Source organism: Aspergillus neoniger (assembly GCF_003184625.1).
Source record: "Aspergillus neoniger CBS 115656 unplaced genomic scaffold BO87scaffold_13, whole genome shotgun sequence".
NCBI classification, from domain to species: domain Eukaryota; kingdom Fungi; phylum Ascomycota; class Eurotiomycetes; order Eurotiales; family Aspergillaceae; genus Aspergillus; species Aspergillus neoniger.
Genome location: NW_020291141.1, coordinates 426,797 through 447,935, shown reverse-complemented (window position 1 = coordinate 447,935; position 21,139 = coordinate 426,797). Strand labels below are relative to the sequence as shown.

Sequence of the window (21,139 nt, the reverse complement as noted above, 5' to 3'; positions counted from 1 at the left end):
AACATGACAGACAATACAGAGAACAGATAAGATAAGGGAAATGGCCCATATCTTGGAAAGATCCTGGGCCTCTGAAGAGGTTTATATGCTTAGATATTATTACTACTACGCTCGGTCTTAGTCCACATTTTACTTTCCGCTTGCGTTTGTAAACTGTCATAATTCCTGCTAATGTAACGCCGTGCAACTAGGCTGTGAGGATATTTGCTACATAAAAAGGGTCATCCCGCATTGACACGTACGCAGAAATGCATCGTCAATAAGGGATATAAATCAACTGGGGAAACTCGAAGAATGAAAAAACAATAATGCAAGTCATCGCGGTCGGGATGAAGACCTGATTAAGAAGGGTGGCTCAGGAGATACTCCACTGCCCCTTGCACGCTGCCTCCTGCTCGACGGAGAGCCTCGATATTTCTCTCAAACTCGAAGAATCCCATATCATTCAGTTGACGAAGCTGCTCCGCATACCGTTCCTCCGGGGGGCGGTTGTCCTGTGGAGGGGGGCTGCCAAATCCACCACCAAAGAGTGCCGCCAGAGGATTGGTGCCAGCCGCGCCGCCTTCTCCCGGCGCAGCACCCAGGTTCTGCATCCATTGTTGCAGCAAGGCTGGGTCCCGGAGGAAAGGATTCTGTTGCGGGTTGAAAGGGTTCGCACCCGCCTGACCACCCTGGCCACCAAAGAGCGCTGGGTTCATGAACATGTTGAACGGATTCTGGAAACCCTGCTGATTCTGTCCTTGTCCCGTAGCGCTGTCACCCCCAGCGGCTCTCTCGGCACCTTCCTGTTGAGTTCCGCCTGCGGTGGGGGAGGCGCCCGACGGCGTCGCTCCTGCAGCAGGGTTACCCATCATGGGATTGCCTCCAAAAAGCGCCGCAAAAGGATTTCCAGCACCAAGTCCGGCAGGCATGAAAGGATTGAACGCGGCGCCAGGAGTGGGCGTAGCACCGGTGTTGTTCTGAGCGTCTCTGTTTTCCTCGGGTGTTGTGTTGGTCACCCCGGGAGCGGGAAATGCGCCTCCTCCACCAAGGCCCCCGCCACCCATAGCTCTCTGCATCTGTACCATCTGACGTATCGAGTTGGGGTCGGTGAGCATGCGGCGAAACTCTGGGCTCTGCATCATCTGCCGCACGCCGGGACCCATTTCGCGCAGCATGGGGTTCTGCTGGATCATCATGTCAATCATGGCGGGGTTTTGCAGAGCTTCGTTGATCGTAGACTGAAATTGGGGGTTTTCGAGCATGTTGAGCATGGATTCCGTGTCAGGAGGAGGGCCCATCTAAAAACAGTGTCTTAGTGGTTTGTTGATGGCACAAGAAGTCTGTCAGGACAAGATCAGGCAAACGACTTACCCCGCCATCAGGTCCAAACATTCCCGCACCTGGCAGTTGCGCAAACCCGGCATATCTGGCCCCCGTCAACCCGGCGAGCGGGTTATTGCCCGTACCGGCAGCGAGATTCGTGGGAACGCCAGCAGCCGCAGGAGTAGGAGCAGCGCCAGCTGGTGCGGATGTTGATGTCGTCGACGCAGCACCGCCAGGGCGCACATTGCTGGGCGCACTCTTCACCAGGTGAATAGTGTGTCCGTCCTTGATTTTGTACGTTGCCAGGGTCTCATTATCTTTGAGGACTCTGCCCGAGTAGATCAGACGCTGGCGCTCAGCCGGGGTATCAGCATATTCCGATGACGATAACTTCTCCTTCAGGTCAGAGACGGAGGTTGATGATGGCAAAGTGAGAGTGTATTTGGCATCATTGGACGACTTCACGTTGAAAGTGATTTGCGCATCCTCGGCGGCGGCGGTATCATCAGCCATGGTTTGTGTTGGTGTTGCGACGGGTTGGAGGGGATCGAGGGGTGTCCGGAGACAGTCAGCCTGAGGAGACAGATCACGTCACACAATAAAGGTGTCGGAGGAGAGTCGATCAAAGTAATGACGTCGTGGGGGAATAAGGATGGGGGGAAGGAGAAAGTGGTGCAAAGGAAGGGAAGTAGGTAGACGGGTAGATATGCACAATGGACTGGGGAAGTTGTCCTCTTGCAGGGAGAGTAAGGCAGCGTCGGCCAGTTAACTAGTTAACTTACTAGGTTGACTAGGTATGGGGTTGCCTCTGTGCTGAGTTAGCGGATGATAGCGTAACCGGCGAGGTGGAAGCGGGCAGAATCGCATCGTCCGCCTTCCAAGCACGCTTGTACCGCCCAAACGGTATTTCCCCCGCCGGTCCGCCCACATCGGCGGGCTGCTGTGTAAGGTGCTGTACGTACCGTGTAAGTGAAGATAGAGCTATCACGTGATAGCAGCCAAACCAGGCAAACGGAACCACAAGCTCATTTCCTTCTTCGCTAACCGGAATTTTCACCTTTTCTTTCCTTTCTTGCAGAAACACGCTGTCTGGCTTGCTTCTCTCTCTTTCCTCTCCACCAACCTTCCCTCTGTGTGAGGACACTCGGTTTCGAGAGTCCTCTCTCCCCATCTGCTCCACTGGCAGCAATGGGACTGCTTGCATTGTAGTGTCATCCTGGCTACAATCGCGTCGTAAACAACCCCCAACCACACCCCCTCCTCCACCTGTCCAGGCTCGGTGGGAGTCGCGTCTGTTCATCATGGCGACTACTTCGCACATGTTCATGTACTCCTTGACGATCCAGCCTCCGACTGCGATCACCCAGGCCATTCTCGGTCAATTTGCTGGGACCAAGGAGCAGCAGATTGTCACCGCGTCCGGATCGAAGCTCACGATCCATCGTCCCGATCCCACCCAGGGCAAGGTCACGCCGCTCTTTTCCCAAGATGTCTTTGGCATCATCCGCTCGCTGGCAGCATTCAGACTGGCCGGTAGTAGCAAAGGTATGTTATGCTTTCCCTGCTGGACTTTCAAGATCATCATAGTGATTCTTCAAGCTTCCCGGGCAGCACGATCCCTTGCCGAATCGTCCCCGCTTGGTGCTGGGACGTGCTCCCGGTCGGCAACGTTGACACTGGGTCTTGGTGATTGAAAACTGTGCTGAAAGATGCCTGTAGATTACATCATCATTGGCTCGGATTCGGGACGCATCACTATCATTGAGTATGTGCCGTCTCAGAACCGGTTCAACCGGATTCATCTCGAGACATTTGGCAAGTCGGGTGTCCGCCGTGTCATCCCAGGCCAGTATTTAGCTGTGGACCCCAAGGGCCGTGCGTGTATCATCGCTTCTGTCGAGAAGAACAAGCTTGTATACGTCCTGAATCGGAACTCGCAGGCCGAGCTGACGATCTCGTCCCCGCTTGAAGCCCACAAACCGCAGACACTGGTGTTCGCCATGACGGCGTTGGATGTCGGGTATGAAAACCCGGTCTTCGCAGCGCTTGAGGTCGACTACTCAGAGTCTGATCAGGACCCCACTGGCCAGGCTTTCGAGGAGCTGGAGAAGCATCTCGTCTACTACGAGCTGGATCTTGGACTCAATCATGTAGTCCGCAAGTGGTCTGATCCCGTCGATCGCACGGCTTCTCTTCTCTTCCAGGTCCCTGGAGGCGCAGACGGTCCCAGTGGTGTGTTGGTGTGTGCGGAGGACAGTGTTACCTACCGTCACTCCAACCAAGATGCGTTCCGAGTGCCAATTCCTCGGCGCAGCGGTGCCACTGAGAACCCGGAGCGTAAGCGTTCCATCACGGCCGGTGTGATGCACAAGATGAGGGGTGCTTTCTTCTTTCTCATTCAGACTGAAGACGGCGATCTCTTCAAGCTCACCATCGACATGGTTGAAGATGACAACGGTCAGCTCACGGGTGAAGTCAAGCGACTGAAGATCAAGTACTTTGATACTGTTCCGCTGGCCTCGAGCTTGTTGATCTTGAAGAGTGGTTTCCTCTATGTTGGCAGTGAGGCTGGTAACCATCATTTTTACCAGTTCGAGAAGCTGGGTGACGATGATGAGGAGATTGAATTCACGAGCGAGGCTTTCTCAGCTGACCCATCAGTCCCTTGTGACCCGATTTATTTCCGGCCAAGAGGTGCAGAGAACCTCAACCTTGTCGAAACCATCAACTCCCTCAACCCATTGATTGACAGCAAGGTGGTCAACATTACCGAGGACGATGCGCCTCAAATTTACACTATCTCTGGCGCTGGCGCTCGGAGCAGTTTCAGGACGCTCAAGCATGGCTTGGAAGTATCCGAAATTGTCGAATCAGAGTTGCCCAGTGTGCCTTCTGCGGTCTGGACGACCAAGCTCACCAGATCTGATGAGTTTGATGCTTACATCATTCTCTCCTTTGCCAACGGAACTCTTGTGCTCAGCATTGGCGAGACCGTCGAGGAAGTTACCGACACTGGTTTCCTATCCACCGCACCAACGTTGGCTGTTCAGCAGCTCGGCGAGGACTCTTTGATTCAAATCCACCCCAGGGGTATCCGTCACATTCTCGCAGATCGTCGGGTGAATGAGTGGCCTGCCCCTCAGCATCGGTCGATTGTCGCAGCCGCAACCAACGAGCGTCAAGTCGCCGTTGCTCTCAGTTCCGGCGAGATCGTCTACTTTGAGATGGACTCTGACGGGTCCTTGGCTGAGTATGACGAGCGCCGTCAAATGTCAGGCACGGTTACCTGTCTCAGCCTGGGTGAAGTTCCCGAAGGTCGCGTTCGGAGCTCGTTCTTGGCTGTCGGCTGCGACGACTCGACTGTCCGTATTCTCAGCTTGGACCCTGACTCTACTCTGGAGAACAAGTCGGTTCAAGCCCTGACCGCTGCTCCTTCGGCCCTGAACATCATGTCAATGGCTGATTCCAGTTCCGGAGGAACTACCTTGTATTTGCACATTGGTCTGTATTCCGGTGTCTACCTGCGGACAGTCCTGGACGAGGTCACCGGTGAACTCTCAGATACTCGCACGCGTTTTCTGGGATCTAAAGCTGTGAAGCTTTTCCAGGTGTCTGTCAAGGGACAAACGGCAGTGCTGGGCCTGAGCTCGCGTCCCTGGCTTGGGTATTCTGATGTTCAAACGAAGGGCTTCATGCTTACTCCACTCGATTACGTTGGGCTCGAATGGGGCTGGAACTTTTCAAGTGAACAGTGCGTGGAGGGCATGGTCGGTATCCAGGGACAAAATCTACGGTACGTTTCATGTCTTTCTCCCCCACTTTGCACCTGCAATCGATCGTATGATGAGAACTGGGATCCGAAAGCCTATGTGGAAGAACCTTTTATACTTGTACTATTTCCAATTGTTCCTACTGAGATCATTCATCTACACTATCATTTGTCCTTGAGGTATCTACTGGACATCAGCTAACATGCGTGGCTAGGATTTTCTCCATCGAGAAGCTGGACAACAACATGTTGCAACAGTCGATTCCGCTCTCGTATACTCCACGCCGCTTCCTGAAGCATCCTGAGCAGCCGTTGTTCTACGTTATTGAATCTGACAACAATGTTCTGTCTCCCTCTACCAGAGCCAAGCTGCTGGAGGATTCAAAGTCTCGTGGCGGTGACGAAATCGTTCTTCCACCCGAAGACTTCGGATACCCCCGGGCCACAGGGCATTGGGCTTCTTGTATTCAGGTGGTTGATCCCTTGGATGCCAAGGCAGTTGTTCATACCATCGAGCTGGAAGAGAATGAGGCGGCGATTAGCATTGCTGCAGTCCCATTCACCAGCCAGGATGATGAGACGTTCCTGGTGGTAGGAACAGCCAAAGACATGACTGTCAACCCGCCCAAATCCGCCGGTGGCTATATCCACATTTACCGCTTCCAGGAGGATGGAAGAGAGCTGGAGTTCATCCACAAGACCAAGGTCGAGGAACCACCTCTTGCCTTGCTGGGATTCCAGGGCCGCCTGGTTGCTGGTATCGGGTCATTGCTTCGCATTTATGATCTTGGTATGAAACAGCTCCTTCGTAAGTGTCAGGCGCCGGTTGTGCCAAAGACCATCGTTGGTCTGCAGACCCAGGGATCTCGAATTGTCGTTAGCGACGTTCGCGAAAGTGTCACGTATGTCGTGTACAAGTATCAAGAGAACGTTTTGATTCCGTTTGTGGATGATTCCGTGTCTCGTTGGACCACTGCCACCACTATGGTTGACTATGAAACCACTGCCGGTGGTGACAAGTTTGGCAACCTTTGGCTCCTCCGTTGCCCGAAGAAGACGTCTGAAGAGGCGGATGAGGATGGATCGGGCGCGCATTTGATTCACGAACGCGGCTATCTCCAGGGCACCCCCAATCGCTTGGAGCTGATGATCCATGTGTATACTCAGGACATCCCAACGAGCTTGCACAAGACTCAACTTGTAGCAGGTGGTCGGGACATCCTCGTCTGGACTGGTTTCCAGGGCACGATTGGCATGTTGGTGCCATTCATCGGCCGAGAGGATGTGGACTTCTTCCAAAACCTGGAGATGCAGTTAGCTGCACAGCACCCTCCTCTCGCTGGACGGGACCACCTGATCTACCGCAGTTACTATGCGCCGGTCAAGGGTGTCATTGACGGAGACCTGTGCGAGATGTACTTTTTATTGCCTAATGATACGAAGATGATGATCGCAGCGGAACTGGACCGTTCTGTCCGGGAAATCGAGCGCAAGATTTCGGTAAGACTGCCTTTGCTATAATCAACATATAAGATGACTAATGATGTTATAGGACATGCGGACCAGGGTGGCGTATTAATTTGAATGGTTTCGGCGTCTACCAGGGCTAATGTTGTATGAGGGTTTCGGATACCCCATAGTTGATTCTCCTTTTGCACATGAAGACATGTACATTTACATCAAATACCAGATTATCCTAAATCCGGTACCCGTTGGTGGTGAGTGACGCATAGTACGTCGAGCTCCCTTGTATACAGTAGTGCATTTAGCAATTGCACGTCTCTTGCCTCGCTCGATCTCTCGCTCCCCTCGGTTGATCTTGAGCTGGATGCAGTCTGTATTAGATACAGCCTGTACGAGACAAGAATAAGGCGTAAGCCTTCGACGATCTTTGAGTACGATCTTACCCGCATGCCACGGGTATCATCGTAATTTATCCGTCGAGACAACACAGCAGGAGAAACAGTAGATGTTGGCATTCAGCCATGATATTTCCATATTTGAATAATGAATGATGTCTGATTTGACTACCTTCCATACTATCAAATCAAAACTAGTAAGATCTATACCATTATTTCACCAATACTAGTACTAGTACTTATTTACTTCGCTTTGATTTACTGCGTGCAGTACTATATTCTAAGTACATTTACGTGTAGTAGAACACTTCAAATATATATTCAGCTATCATGTCCTTGTAGTTCTAGTGCTATTAGCACTGCCCAGCAAACTACTAGTGAGTAGTAGAAGTAGTATCACATTGCAGTGAAGTCCCCGATATGTATATCCATCACACATGAGACTACTACGATGTATGACCAACCTTGCCTAAATAGCCACTACAACTAAGCAGTAAGTACCAAATTTTGCCGTACTACCCGATCCAGTATGTTATTATCCACTCAAATAGTACTGTATATCCTACGAGCGAATGTCCCGATCAATGATCCTCGCAGCAGCGAGACATTTCTCGTCCTGGAATCGGGACGTGATGATTTGTAGTGCGCAGGGAGCGCCGTCGACTTCGTCGGGGTTATCTATTTAGTTGAGTTTCGTCAGTATTTTCCTTTTCATATTCATACTAAGGCGAAGGTGTAGTTAGGTTGACTTACAACTGGGCTGCATGCCATCGTTGATAGCCATGGGCTCAGGATCGAGGTCCTTTGAAGCCTGGCCGTATGGGATGATGCATGCTGGGTACTAGTAGTGCATACTGTTAGGTTTGTTTCATAGTGCAATATGGATGGGATGTACTCACGTCGAGTAGATTCCACACGACAGTGTAGGGCGGCCACGCGTACGTATCATGCGGGACGGCTGTGTTCTGTGCCCCTGGACCGAGGATTACATCGATGCCGGTCTCAACCCAGACCTTGCGCCATGCGTCGCGATAGTCTTGTCTCTTGTGATGTAATTCGTGGATCTCCTCGAAGATGCCCAGCTCTTTGGAGACGGGGAAGTCACCGGTAACCATTGGGGAGGGCCCCTTGGCCACAGAGATAACTAGTGGCTCACCGCTGGGAGTGACGTGGTCGTGGTGTGGTGAGTAGGTGCCGTATTGCCAGAAGAGGCGGTTCGCGTAGGCGATGTCGAGGTCTTTGTTGGTGTCGTTGTCGAGGTAGACGATGCGGTGGCCTTTTCGGGTCAAGGCCTCAATGGCAGATTCTAGGGCACGTTTGATAGGTGGGTGGAGGGGGTATTTCTCGTCCGTGGCGAGGATGCCGATTGTCAGGGGCTCTGTTAGCTGGGGGTTGCGGGACCAGGGTGCTGCGAGGGTCGTCACGTCGTAGCGCCAGGGCTCGGCGTCGAGGACGGTGGACATGAAGAGCTCGAGATCCTCGAAGGTTGCGGTCATGGGACCGGCGCAGGGTTCAACTGACGGGGGGCCTTCGTACAGGAAGCTGACTTGGCCGCCGTAGGGGATTCGGGCTGTCGTTGGTTTGAAGCCGTAGATGCCGCAGCAGAGCGCAGGGATGCGGATTGAGCCTGCGACGTCGGTGCCGACGCCGATGAGGGAGCCCCGGAGGGCTAGAAGAGCACCTTCGCCGCCGGTGGAACCACCGGCTGTGAGGGCTGTGTTGTGGGGGTTGAGGGTACGTCCGTAGATGTTGTTGTCTGAGTCGGCGGTCTGGAGGTGTCAGTTGTGCATGGTAACGCGTTGGCGAAGAGGCTTACCAGCATCGTTTGAGGGACGTTTGTCTTCACGTACAGCACCGCGCCCAAATCAAGTAGCATATCTACTACAGCCGAGTTCGTGGTTGCAGGACCATGCCCGAGGAATGACACATATCCAATGGTGGTATGGTATCCTTTCACATGGTAGCTATCTTTCAGACTGATCGGAAGGCCATGCAGCGGTCCGAGGACTTTCTTCTCCCGCTTGAGATAGTCGTCAAGGTACTTGGCGCGTTCTAGAGCGAAGTCGAAGAAATGCTCCGTCAAGCATGAAGTCTACCACATGTTAGTCTAGCATCCAGGTAAATTGATCTTGGACAACCCACCAATTGCTGCGCAACAGCCGCCCGCTTGCAGAACGCGGTCGTAACGGCCACGGAACTTAGCTCGCCAGAGGCAAGTTTCTTGAGCAATTGCGAGGCATCATAGCTGCCAGTAATATCTAGCTCGGCATCTGTGAGGATTCCACTCTTCTCAACAGCATTGGAGGCCAAGAGATGCGTAGGACGAGGGAGCGAAGAAACAAAGTCCTCCTTAAGCCGCCACTCGGAGGGGATCTTAGAGTCGAGGTCTTTACGTCTTTCAGCGACAATGACACGCCAATCTTTGGCTGGCACTTCTGTGATAGTCATGGTGATTCTGATTATTTGGTCTGTAGTGAGGGGTGGAGGGGTTGCGGGATGAGACGAAATGGTGGTTCAGTTGCGCCCGGTTATACTTCCCCGGGGCATCCCACCGTGCTGACAGGATGATCTTCCTTTATCGTACTTGGCGGAGGATCAGTTTCCCGCTATCTGGTTCCGATTCCTGCAGGAACTTGTTATCAGCAAAGATCCGTCATGGTGGGTTGGGATGTTTTGGCTATTGGTCCCTGGATTCACTTTTAAACTTAAAAAGAGGCCATTTGGATCTGGAGCTCTCATTACTCCTCCCGTGCACGTTATGGGCTTCATTTAGCCCAGAGATGTTTGTAAGGTTTCCAACAGAATGATGGGTATATTCTCCTCGATAACAAGAGGTCAGGTGTAGAACAAGACTCATCATCTCTCTGCTGATTCATTTGAGACTGAGTGCTGCCGTTAGTGATGAAAAACAAGGGGAAGGTGTGAGTTTAAGGAAGAAGAGACACAAGTAATTGCAAGGAAGTCCCATGACCCGCTGTCAGGTGCCTCTTTGTTACATCTCGCCATACAACTTTGCTTAGTTAGTAACCACAATGTCTTGCGACAATAGTCCAACGAGTTCGTCTATTTTAGATGTACAGACAAAACCATAATCTCTTCTCACAAGCTCACACAATCTATCGTGTCACAACAACCTGTATCACTCAATGAAACCCTTTCCGCACATTATCATACTGCGACGCCGGATACTCCAGATGATTCTCCGACCTTTCCAGAGCGCCGGTACCACCTAGAGAATCCACGACCGTAGTAATCAAACTCTCCGCCCCAGCCTTATCCGCCGAAGTCTCCCACCACATGGCACCCCCCAGGCCCTTATTCCTGATATACTCCGCCTTCTGCCTAGCAATAGCAGGCGTATCATAGCTGATCATCGTCCGTTTGGCAGCATCAAACGAGTAACTTGCACCAATACTTCTCAGTTCAGACACATTGGCCCCCACAGGAGGAAGCGCTTTGTAATCCCACACCCCATCCTCGAAGCTTCCTTTACCGATACCATTAAACGGCTTACCTGGACCTATAGTGTTTAAGAAGGCGCGCCCGTAGAGCGGCATACCGAGGATGAGTTTATGGGCGGGAACGCCGGCGGCTACGTATGCGGAAATGGCTTGCTCTGTGTGGAAGGGTGTTGAATTGGGGTCGTCTCGTGAGAAGTAGAGGTTGGCCTGGTGGCCTGCAGTTGTGTCCCAGCTGCCGGCGTAGTCGTAGGCCATTACATTCCAGAAGTCGAGGTAGGGGTTCATGGCGGATATGTGGAGGGTGTTGTATTTGGAGGGACCTGCTGAGGTAGCTATGCTGAGGAGGAAGTGCGTGCCGTTGCCGTGTTCGCGGCTGTATTTGTCTAGTTCCTGCTTAGGGTTAGTGGGTGCTTGATGGGTATGGTAATGGGGAGGGAAAGCGTACCTCGCGAACCTCGCGTAGGAGTAATACCATGTCTGAGGCTTGGGCCTCGTTGGCAGGGTACTACGGAGGTAGGTGTATTAGCACGGTAATAAAGACGTACCCATAACCATCATATACTAGGTATATACCTCCCAATCTATATCCAATCCATCAAAACCCAAGTCGGCCAGCAACTTGACAGCCGAAGAAGCAAATGTCTTCCTGCCTTGATCCGTACTCGCCGGAATCACAAAATGAGGTGAGTATGTCCAGCCTCCAATCGATAGAAGCACCTTGAGATTGCGATTCTTCTGCTTCAGGAGGTTGAGTTGCTTGACACATCCGTAAACGTTGTTTCCGACATCATTCCATGAATCACCGGGGAAGTGTTTATTGACGTCGGACCATGGATCGGCTAGGGCAACGTCGCCGCTGGAGGTGACGTTGGCGAATGCGTACATAATATGGGTCAGTTTATCGACGGGGATTTCCTGCGGGGTGTGGTTCCTGGCGTAGATTGCCTTTTATCAATCAGTATAACACCAAAGGAATGTATCGATAGGAGGACGAGGTAACTCACCCAGCTCACAAAGTAAGCAATGGACTTGTATTCCGCGCTGGTGTTGCGCGGTATCAGGTGGTGGGTGCCAGGCTCAAGGTGGCTAGGTCCGGGAAATTTAGCTGGATCAAGATCACTAATGCCGTGGCGGTGGCGGTGATGGTGAGCACTGCTGACCACCGAGACCAAGGCCACAAGTAGAAGAGAGAAAAGCTTCATGTTACAAGATGAAAGATCCAAAAATGATCAACAAGAATGGAATAGAATGGGTGAATGGAGAGGTTGAAGGAGAGTCAGCCTTGATATAGCAAAACAAGATTGAGAAGGAATGTAAATGCAGAGCGAACCAGTCGACATGTAGTGCAGGTAGAGAGTGACGGAGGGTCATCTGCTCGCATACTTATATTCATTCTCTGTTTGTCTGTGCTGCTGATGTGCTTGAAGAAATCTGTCACCAGCGGTGAAAGCAGACTTGCATGAATGTAACCACAACATTTTTGTGAATGACTTCAAAGAGGTCACCAACCATCTTCCCCTGTCAGCACACAATCTATTGGCCTGGTAAGTGGAAATAATTAACAATGGGGACTGATGGTGTTTGAAACATGACAAGTGTTTTGACCCATGGTTATTCTTGCCATATTGGGTCTATATGAGACTTCATCTGCCGATTTGAAGCGCGGAGGGAGATGTGCTACTATAACCTTAATGAAGGCCTGAGGCCGTGAAATCGTCGACAGCATCCATATATTAACCAGTGGGGACATTCTGAAGTAAGTTACCACCTCATAAGCGGAGATAAATTTCCGGTATGGCAGGAGTGGCTTGCTCAACAGTGTGGATGCATCAGGTGCTGCAGGCACCGTGAAAGAAGACCGAAGAGGGAGTGGCTGATCCGCACACAAATTGGAGGGGCTTGTGTAACCCTGCAATAAATGGGAATAGCCTCGCCGAGAACCGGATCAGGCAGGCCGATGCAGGTCCCGCCTTTGTTCGGAGGTTGGTTACCCCGGAATATGAGTGGGGCCTGAAACGCTAGGTGGACGGGGTAATCGAATATACATCCAGCATCAGTGCGCCGTTCGTCCTGATCTAGGCCGTCAGGCACGCAATCTAATGAGCTCAGAGGCTCGATCTAACGTAGTAGAAACAAGAAAGGGATCAAATGTATTGCATTCTGAGTTCGGGAAGGTGATGATCTTGATCTAATTACATGCGATCCGAAGACGTAGAGGTAGAGCGCCTTCATTTCTCTTTGGGAGGGTGCTCGTTGCAATCAGAGAATACTAGTCAGAGAGAACGTGATCATGGAGTCTAGTTATATTTCGTGTCTCTTTCACTGCCGGTCTATACTGAGTGCAATAACTCATACAATAGGTCGCCGCGTGTATTCTAGTCATTCAATTCAACTCAATTCATATTCTTATACCCGATCGAGCCGGTGTAGGTAGATGTTAGCTATGCAGGTGCTTCACCGTTTGAAGCAAGGATATGGCCCCGAACGCCTTCAATGCCCTCAAGATTGCAGTAAACACATGTAGAACACATAAATCAACGCGTGCCACGACGTAGGAAAGTCATAATCATAGCTAACACAACTAAACAGTAAAAGCAAAAGCAAAAGCATAGTCATGCAACAGTAGAAGTATCAAACAAGTGTCGCAGCCGGCTGGCTGGCTGCAAGCCACCATCCTCTTCGTTCTTCGTCCATTATCTTACTTCCAACATGCCTGTTTCTTCTGCACGTTTCGTCTTCCCTACTGACTCAAACAGGGCGTGTTTTGTTCCCTCTACCCAGCGTCTTCAGCGTCTATCCCCATGGCCCTGAGGCCTACGTGTTCCTGGCTTGGGTCAGCACTGCCTGTTCAGGGTCAGGATGGAGTTCGACCTGGCTGAACTGCCCGAGTAAGCCTGTTTGCAGCATGAATTCTGCGACGTAGCGGATCGCCTGCGGACCTTGTATTCTAGTCATTCGATGTCTGCATAGCCACCAGACAACATCATCTGAGGCTCGAGCAGGGATTACAGTAGAACTCATCAATCAATCACGGAGCTGAAACGCCGTCGCCACTGTCAGTGCATTCATACTGCGTCTAGATGAAACTCCCAGAGTTACCACTACAGGTTTACGATAGAGGAACTGTTGGTCATGATTCAAGGAAGATACTATACCTAGCCCCCCAAAGTCTACTTGTTACCCTTCCTTACCCTTTATAAACTAGCTCCAGGGCTAGTCTCTTATGGGCAACATATCTAATTACAGTTTGTAAATACTATCACGTGATTTCACCTACTAAAACATAGTAAGTAATTAAAACGCCTAGTTTCCTATTTAAGGTAAGTGGTAACAATGGGTCCCCTGAGCTCAAGTGACCCGTGCTAAACCTAATCAGGTAAAGAGCGAGGGTACAGGTAGGATTTGGGGGAGGGTATGTATAGTATCTTCCATTCACAATTCCAACGACTATAATCATTCATTAATTAATTAAAGTATAATGGGATTTCATTCCCCAATCAAGCCATATGCAAATGCCTGGTAAATCAACATCATGCTGGGTATCCCCGAATAACAAACTTTTTCTGCTTTTGCAAACCTGGGTATATTGTAACCACATGAAACCAGAACGCCAATAGAAACAAAAGAACGTAATATCTGGGTTCACCCCTGGGAACTATGTGTTGCCTTGGCAGCAACGCAGTGGCAGGGCGTCCCTAAACTCTAACGCTGCCGGAGTTGGTCACCGATGGTGGTAACATTCTCGAGCGATCAGGAGGCAGGTTGGAAACCTGGACGGACGTATACGCGGGTGGTGCAATAGGAACGAGCTCGGAGACAGATGGGGGCGCAATGCTGCGCGGGCTGAAAAACTGCGTGTTCACTTCATCCTGGGAAATGTCGACCACGGTGCCCTTAGCTCCGGTGCCTGGCTGTGCTTCGCAGGTCAGCTGAAGTGGGACCTTCAGGGATGCGGTGGGCGTCAGGATTCTAGAATTGGCGGCGTGGTAAGAGACGCTAAGTTCCAGGGCGTAGGCGCGCGCGATCAAGCAGGAGTAGAACGTCGGCACAAATGACTTGGCTTTGGGGAGGGTGACTGGCACAACGACCGACGCGGTATAGTAGGTGTTTCCGGCGAACGAGGCAGATGGACCCGGTAATGAGTCAGTAGAGGAGGTCGAGTGCATGGAGTCACGGCGTTCGAGATCGGTGTCAGTGTCGGTGTGTTTGGTCCATTGTGCGGATGCAACGCACATGGTGGACAGTGGTACAGTCTCGGTGTACATTGCGCGGCCCATCTGCGCCCAGGATTTGAGACAGGCCGCGGATGGATAATCACCCCAGGGATCGGAGCTGTAAAAGGTCGACACTCGGAGTTTGCTCCATACAGTTCCTAGGCGAGGAGGCTGCTCGTTGCCCACCGGATCGAAGCGTAGCTGCATCGTGGCAACGGTGCTCACTGAATCGCAGCTCCCGGTGTCGGATGGACTCAACTGCACTGGCTTGGGCTGTGCGGCAGCCAGCACCAATCGGCCCAACTTCCCCCTCATTAAGCCACGTTTCACATCCTTTTCTTTGCGGACGCTGTAGAAGCCATCATTGTCCTCCACATTAAGGGGTGGTTCCTCATCCACCGCAGGAATGACCCGTACCTTTTTCCCAACGGACACTAGCGTAACCGGGGAGGCGTTCTGGGCCATGGGCTTTCTCTGGAGGGTCACACGAACGAGATAGGAGATGCGGCACATTTCGGGGGCCATGTCGTCGATGACCGATTTGCGGTTGCTGGCTATCATGGGATCACCAAACGTGGGGGGCAGCAGCGTGTGCGATTGTTCGACATGCAGATTGGTTTTGGCGTGGTTACAGATATGAGGCAGTAGACGCTCAGGTACCACAAAGGTGAAGGGGAATTCGTAGTTGCGCCCGGGTTCAAGAACCCGGGGGGTGGGATATGCGGACTCATCGATGGGTTGTCGCAGTCGGAGGAATGTATGGTAAGCTCCAGTCCGGCCGGGCATCGATTGGCGCTCCACCGAGGTCCTCGATGTTCCTGAGCCAGTCAGTATGACTATCCCTGGTATTCTCCTGGTGTTCTTTGAGCCAACATACCCTCGAATGTAATCTCTAGGTCATCAAAGCGAGTATCATGATCGACCGTGATGGTAACCGTACCCTTGATGGTATCTCCGGTGGTGAATGAAGGGACCAAGCCATCCGTTTGATTGGCGAGGATGATATCAACCTTAGGGCGGGAGCGAACCGTAAAGTTGGCAAGGGAGCTGGAGCCGCGCGTGATGATCGATGAGGTAGCCATTGCAGGTGTAGAAGATCCAATTGTATGTGTACAAAGTAACCCGCGGTGGTAGCTGTTGGTAGTATAGAAGGGGATTGGCGAACGAATCACCAATTCACCCAGGGATAAGCAACTGGTAGGGTTGTAGTGGGAGACTGCAATGATGGAGAAAAGAAAATCTGGGCAGAAAGACTGCGGAGTAAAAGCTTTTTAATATATTTAATGTCTTGTTGAAAAAAAGGAGATAATAAAAAATAGAAAACAGTAATAAAAAAAAGAATAAAAATTCAAGGGTGAATGTAGGGATGGGGTGACCGGCAGTTGCCGTTGGGTAATGGAAAAGCAGCGGTGGAGCAGTTCAATGTTCGAGAACTGGATCTGATGCTGTTCAGGAACAACTTCCGGTTTTGTTATTTGAGTCTCTGGCTATTCTCGGGCTTGCATTGCATCCTGCCTTGAATATGTACTTTTTCACTTTCCAACTTGACGATGCAAGCATCGCCTACCCGCCTTCCACCCTCTTCTGTGAGTCATGCTGAACATGCACGTGCACGTGGTGATTGCTTTGATATTCGATCCAAGGGGATGTTAGAAGCGGTCCAGAAACATGCAGGTTAGGGGACCGAAAGAACGAGAAAAGCCTAAAAACGAAGCGCCCGGGCAAGCTGATAGGTCGACGAGCATCCTGCACCGGGACCGACCAATGCGATGGAGTCCATGGAATGAAGTCCGTGTGTGAAGTCAGTCGCTCGGGAAAGCAGCGATTGGCGGGCTTCCCATCGCGCCCTTTGATGACAACTGCCGACCAGCAAAGCCCTCCACGCCCTACAGCAAATTGGTTCGTAACCAGGTTTGATGCCCACCAGAGGAATGCGAATGACGCCAGTGCTAGCTGATCTTCCATGATTGTCGGTCTACTAGAACGACTCTTATTATTTTGCAGGGTTGTTCTATACGCGTCTATTTGCTTAAGAGTTTGGTCTACCTGCAAGAGTCTGGTCACAACAGCTCGAACATTCTTGACGAGCAGTCCCCTCGCGTGATAGTGGTAGATCTCACGCCATTGAGTTACGGACCTTCTGATCCTTACGCGAAAGAAAACCCCAAATCAGCCAGTCATTCATTAGTGTTGAACTTCGTGACTTGTCAGCCTGTTCGTGTCCAAGTGCTGCGACATCGGAGCGACAAAAGACCATCCAATACAAGTTCTCGGGTGATCGGCAAAGGTTTTTGATGACGACGGATGGATCAAAATCCACGCCCTTGAAGTGACAACGTTGGCAAGCCACCGGGGTAAAAAGCCCATCCCGATTGGCGCTGACCGCCGTGTTCTTCTGACCAGTCACTCCTGCTGGTTCGCACTGCTATTTTAGGTTGGTTCCGACCCTCGCTTGCTTTTATTTCAATGCGCCCTTCAATGCGCCCTGACACAATCAATCATTAAATTCTCGCGATGAACTACTATCAATTTAAAACTAGCGACCAAGGACAAATTCGGCTTCTATAGATCCCACATCGGTTTCCCGGCCCCGTTCTCTCTTCATTCCGCACCCAAGCGAGAATAGCCGCGCCGGGTTTGCTCCAGACTTTTCCGCTCTTAACCGCTATCAGGGCCCTTTTTTCTTCACGGAATTTCCGCCTCCTGAGCTCGTGGAGCTCTTAATGGCTTTAAAATTTCTGGGACCTCCCGTTCTCATGTATGGAGTACCCGCTTTGGATCTCCGATTTCACTCCACTGGTGCCACCCTTTTGATGCTGTTCTTCGCCTAGAAACGGGCCGGTTGGGCGCTTTCCCGTCCCTGTTTTCCGCGGCCAACACTTATACCGAGGATGCTGTTCGCAGATTTTGCATCCTATATCAATAGGCTTGCCACCTAGGTTTATCAATTGCAACAAAAAAAATACGGGAATAACCTAATGTCAAACCGGGATTGTGACATGCAAATGTAAAGCAAACTCGGCATCCCGAACGGCTTTCAATTGCTGATCGTATAGCACATGCACATCACAATCACACCAGCTAATGGCAGTACGTACAGCAAAGTATCTCCGAGGTCTGATCTGCATAATGCGCGAATTAGCCGTTGTACCAAGCTTTGAATGTCGGAAAAATAAGACCACAGTGCCAAGGCGATAACCGAATAGGAAGGTCGTTTTACTTACCTACACTGCATATCAGTGACCTATGATTGGTACTGAACTCCTCAAAAAGTTCGAGTGGAATGCTTGATTGGGATCTACGTCCCTAGTGAAGAGTAGATATGCGCATTATCATCTTGGTAAATGACATACGCGGCTTTCATCAATACTTACATAGGGAGAATCTCGACTTCAACTCAATGTAGTATATTAACTAGTCGGTCGTGGATTGCAATTCCAGGAAGAACCTTGTGCCCAATTGCCGCCAGAACTATATGATTACGATCGGTTTGAACAGCACTCATTGCCAGAGCAAGCTGAGGGTAAGATAATAATAATAACAGTAACAGCGTACATTGTGATCTACTACTATTGACGGATGCGTGTTTTCAGCTCAGTGCAATAAAAGCTTTCTGGTAGTAACTTAATTGAGTACTAGTAGACTAAACAAAACCAAAGCTATAATAATATACATCGTGGACCTCTCGGGAAAAAAACAGGCTGCCGTAACAAACATGACTGCGTACCAGAGCCACGCCGAACTCATGCAGACACTATCATCATTCAGGATATCGGTATTCCTTTGGACTTGCCTGCAGTGCATAATGGTAGAATATCACCAGGAAGTCTCTACTTATACCAGAAGAGATAGGGGGCCTTCTTCTTGGTATTTACAGACTATAGGTTCAACTCCTATCACGGGTATCTACTCTACCGAGAGATATCGATGCAAAAAAATGTCTAGGAGAAGTTGCCGCAAATATCTGTCTGTATAAAAGCTTCTGGACTTTATACAAGGATCTGTCCATTCAATTATTATATTGGAATTCTATTACAGAGCTGGGAAGCTTTGATACCAGGCAGGGAGTATGAGTTATATAGCAGCACACGCAGACAGGCGGCTGCATCAGGTTAAAGAATATAAACTAAACTAAAACTAACTAAAAACTACCCTCAAGCCCGACAGCTATTGTCCCGCATGTCATGGAGAAATCGGATGATTCACCTCACTTCAGCAGCCAAAGCGATCGCCTCGAGATATATTTTGCAGATGCGAGAAATTATCGTTTGCTGGGACTCTTTCCACCGCAGCTCTAGCACGGCGCACTTTATCGCAATAACGTTAGCTTATCAAGATTCGAACTAAGCGGATGGATCAAGTAAAAGAAGGGTTCACAATACCACTCCATTGTCATCGTAATTCAGAAAAGTCCATTGATAGGAATTGGTGTAAATGCCATAAATGGCTGCCTTGAAGCGGTTGTTTCTCCGAACCCGATTAATCACCGCTGAATCCAATATTTAGCAAAAGGCGTAAAGAAAATACTGGTTCTAGCCTGAATCTCACAAATGGCCGTGCGAGTCCTCGCATCCGAATGAAGCACCTTATCCCTAAACACCAGAAGATTCGTTTCCAAAGCCGGAATCGATCCATAACACAGCATGTAGTCCACCGTTTCCTGATAAGAATCAGGTACTCCCGCAACCCGACGGTCCACAACGAAAGGAACCTGACTGAAAAAGCTCGGTGTATAATCGGAGGGTTGCAAGGCCGTGGGGTATCTCTTCTTCATTTCGGCTAGCAGTAGAAAGAGGATGGCATCTAGTCTGGGAAACGCCATTTCCGCGCATTCCTGTCCTGTTCCAAGGGCTTGACTGTAATCATCCATGAGGCCACCTAGATGTACGGAATTAGCCTAATTGTGGGTCAGTTCTCGATATGTGTTGAGATGGGTGGAGCCATATTGAAACTCGCAGGTAGTCTTATCTGTGATAATTCTTCGTCAAGTGGCGAATCTTCCCTGTGTCTCTCGCTGGGCACAACGGTGGTCTCGTCGATGTTGTCGAGATAGAGGTCGAATGTGTTGAGGACGGCATTTTCGCCTTTGTCATTGCCTTCGCAAGAGGGACTGGTACCAATATTTTCCATAATGTTGTTATTATAAGTATGATTAAAATGAACGGGGTAATGAGAGCAGTTAGAAACCCTGCTAGAATTAAAGTCTGCGCAGAAAGGTTTGAGATGATGTTGCTTTGAGGATTCAAGCGCCAGAAGACACTGTTCCTGCCTCTTGCTTCTACAAGGCCTCTACTTACAGTCTCTCCTTCCTCCGGAGACCTGAACCTACATACGGATATCTCCAGTCATAAAATAATGCAACGCGGATCTTTTCATTTCTCAGAACACCAGAGCTGGTAAGGTAGAGAGCCATCACAACGCGACATTAGTTAAACTCCGGCGCAGCCCCTTGGATCTTGATATAAGCCTGCTGAACCTCCTTCCGACCAGTCATCACTCGCAACCACTGCGTAATAAGAGGATATTTCTCCAGAGACAATCCGGCAAAATCAAACTCTCGCACCCAAGGCTCAAAGTGGTAGTCAACGGCTGTAATCCGTCCAGGCAAGACACTCTGCCCGCCGGACTTCTTCAGCTGGCCTTCCAGCACCCCATAGCATCGCTCTGTCTGCGCCGCGTACCGTTGCAGAGCGTCCTCATTCTTGGTTCCATTATAGTGCCTAAACCTTGTCAGCAAGGATGTCCAAAATCCCTTCTCACATATCCTGAATGAGTAAAGAAAGAAAACTACATACCTATACCAATTCGTCTGCCCCGTCATCGGCCCGAGCGTCGAAAGCAAAAAGTACTCCCACTTTTCAAAGTCCACTCTATCCTGCTCTGACCCTTTCGGTCCTAGAAGATTGTCCTTGTCATAGATTCGCCGGACATAGTTCATAACAGCGCCCGATTCCCAGGACACCACACCGGTGTTGGGATCTTCAAGGGCTGGTACACGGCCGTTCTCGTTGATCTTGAGGAAGACCTCACCCTTGACACCCTTTTCTCGGTCGTCGCCGAATTCCCACAGTTTGACGTTGTAGGGAATCTGCAGGGCTTCGAGGGCGATGGCGATCTTGATGGGGTTGGGGCCCGTGGCGTGTGCGTGGAGGAGGAGGGGTTGCATTTTGGGTGGTTGATTACTTTCTCATGTAAAGTTGGAGTAATCAGGAAGTTGGATTAAGGTTGGAATAGAAGAAAGGGTATTGCTCTCCTTTATAGTGGGGTTGTTGAAAGGGCATTTGGAGTAACAGTTGCTGTGAACAAAGTGGTGGTGACATCATCTTACTTGAAGACGGACGTCGAGTATGGGTGCCCAAAACTGACGTGTTCACAAGGGTCAAACGACCTTGTCCGATCTGCATACCACATAAAATGATTGATGTGACTTGCATATGAGGTGGGGTAGGTACATGTTGGAGAAGGATCTGGGGTATGTTTTCCGCTTTCGGTGGTGAAGGTGGTCTTGGCAGTTATTTCCGTCGATTCAAT

The 21,139-nt window shown here is 50.5% G+C and overlaps 7 protein-coding genes across 7 annotated transcripts; 1 reads left to right on the top strand and 6 right to left on the bottom strand.

Annotated features, from left to right (window-relative positions):
• Window positions 1–341: 341 nt before the first annotated feature.
• BO87DRAFT_425216 (ubiquitin domain-containing protein DSK2) lies at window positions 342–1,818 on the bottom strand (the record flags this gene model as incomplete). Its single annotated transcript, XM_025627284.1, has 2 exons — window positions 342–1,280; window positions 1,354–1,818. The coding sequence occupies 2 exons, from the start codon at window positions 1,816–1,818 to the stop codon at window positions 342–344; spliced, it is 1,404 nt and encodes a 467-aa protein (XP_025480613.1).
• Window positions 1,819–2,353: 535 nt separating this feature from the next.
• On the top strand, window positions 2,354–7,031 carry BO87DRAFT_357336 (DDB1/RSE1 family protein). Its single transcript, XM_025621409.1, has 4 exons — window positions 2,354–2,850; window positions 3,025–5,098; window positions 5,290–6,574; window positions 6,627–7,031. The coding sequence occupies exons 1-4, from the start codon at window positions 2,607–2,609 to the stop codon at window positions 6,651–6,653; spliced, it is 3,630 nt and encodes a 1,209-aa protein (XP_025480612.1). The 5' UTR covers window positions 2,354–2,606; the 3' UTR covers window positions 6,654–7,031.
• A 234-nt stretch (window positions 7,032–7,265) lies between these two features.
• BO87DRAFT_333037 (general amidase GmdB) lies at window positions 7,266–9,753 on the bottom strand. The gene is made up of 5 exons (XM_025620393.1): window positions 9,076–9,753; window positions 8,750–9,025; window positions 7,833–8,702; window positions 7,687–7,774; window positions 7,266–7,611 (listed from the first exon to the last, which is right to left on the bottom strand). The coding sequence occupies exons 1-5, from the start codon at window positions 9,379–9,381 to the stop codon at window positions 7,496–7,498; spliced, it is 1,656 nt and encodes a 551-aa protein (XP_025480611.1). The 5' UTR covers window positions 9,382–9,753; the 3' UTR covers window positions 7,266–7,495.
• Window positions 9,754–10,026: 273 nt separating this feature from the next.
• Window positions 10,027–11,759, bottom strand: BO87DRAFT_375908 (glycoside hydrolase family 18 protein). Its single transcript, XM_025623156.1, has 4 exons — window positions 11,399–11,759; window positions 10,968–11,339; window positions 10,840–10,899; window positions 10,027–10,784 (listed from the first exon to the last, which is right to left on the bottom strand). Exons 1-4 carry the CDS (start codon window positions 11,594–11,596, stop codon window positions 10,077–10,079), a joined length of 1,338 nt encoding a protein of 445 aa, XP_025480610.1. The 5' UTR covers window positions 11,597–11,759; the 3' UTR covers window positions 10,027–10,076.
• Window positions 11,760–13,800: 2,041 nt separating this feature from the next.
• Window positions 13,801–15,930, bottom strand: BO87DRAFT_37222 (arrestin (or S-antigen), N-terminal domain protein). The gene is made up of 2 exons (XM_025622232.1): window positions 15,486–15,930; window positions 13,801–15,426 (listed from the first exon to the last, which is right to left on the bottom strand). Exons 1-2 carry the CDS (start codon window positions 15,688–15,690, stop codon window positions 14,090–14,092), a joined length of 1,542 nt encoding a protein of 513 aa, XP_025480609.1. The 5' UTR covers window positions 15,691–15,930; the 3' UTR covers window positions 13,801–14,089.
• Window positions 15,931–18,981: 3,051 nt separating this feature from the next.
• On the bottom strand, window positions 18,982–19,738 carry BO87DRAFT_425211 (uncharacterized protein; the record flags this gene model as incomplete). The annotated part of the gene is made up of 3 exons (XM_025627283.1): window positions 18,982–19,097; window positions 19,157–19,505; window positions 19,631–19,738. 3 exons carry the CDS (start codon window positions 19,736–19,738, stop codon window positions 18,982–18,984), a joined length of 573 nt encoding a protein of 190 aa, XP_025480608.1.
• Window positions 19,739–20,033: 295 nt separating this feature from the next.
• Window positions 20,034–20,774, bottom strand: BO87DRAFT_406173 (glutathione S-transferase family protein; the record flags this gene model as incomplete). The annotated part of the gene is made up of 2 exons (XM_025625978.1): window positions 20,034–20,328; window positions 20,404–20,774. 2 exons carry the CDS (start codon window positions 20,772–20,774, stop codon window positions 20,034–20,036), a joined length of 666 nt encoding a protein of 221 aa, XP_025480607.1.
• Between the last annotated feature and the right edge of the window lie 365 nt (window positions 20,775–21,139).

Excerpts from the sequence above, each read along its gene's own strand:
- BO87DRAFT_357336 (XM_025621409.1), top strand. The coding sequence starts at position 2,607 with ATGGCGACTACTTCGCACATGTTCATGTACTCCTTGACGATCCAGCCT. Across the intron at positions 2,851-3,024 it reads ACTGGCCGGTAGTAGCAAAG|ATTACATCATCATTGGCTCG; the intron begins GTATGTTATGCT and ends AGATGCCTGTAG. Across the intron at positions 5,099-5,289 it reads ATCCAGGGACAAAATCTACG|GATTTTCTCCATCGAGAAGC; the intron begins GTACGTTTCATG and ends ATGCGTGGCTAG.
- BO87DRAFT_333037 (XM_025620393.1), bottom strand. The coding sequence starts at position 9,381 with ATGACTATCACAGAAGTGCCAGCCAAAGATTGGCGTGTCATTGTCGCT. Across the intron at positions 9,026-9,075 it reads CGGCTGTTGCGCAGCAATTG|ACTTCATGCTTGACGGAGCA; the intron begins GTGGGTTGTCCA and ends AACATGTGGTAG. Across the intron at positions 8,703-8,749 it reads ACGTCCCTCAAACGATGCTG|ACCGCCGACTCAGACAACAA; the intron begins GTAAGCCTCTTC and ends TGACACCTCCAG.
- BO87DRAFT_375908 (XM_025623156.1), bottom strand. The coding sequence starts at position 11,596 with ATGAAGCTTTTCTCTCTTCTACTTGTGGCCTTGGTCTCGGTGGTCAGC. Across the intron at positions 10,900-10,967 it reads GATTGGATATAGATTGGGAG|TACCCTGCCAACGAGGCCCA; the intron begins GTATATACCTAG and ends CTACCTCCGTAG. Across the intron at positions 10,785-10,839 it reads TCCTACGCGAGGTTCGCGAG|GAACTAGACAAATACAGCCG; the intron begins GTACGCTTTCCC and ends AACCCTAAGCAG.
- BO87DRAFT_37222 (XM_025622232.1), bottom strand. The coding sequence starts at position 15,690 with ATGGCTACCTCATCGATCATCACGCGCGGCTCCAGCTCCCTTGCCAAC. Across the intron at positions 15,427-15,485 it reads CCTAGAGATTACATTCGAGG|GAACATCGAGGACCTCGGTG; the intron begins GTATGTTGGCTC and ends TGACTGGCTCAG.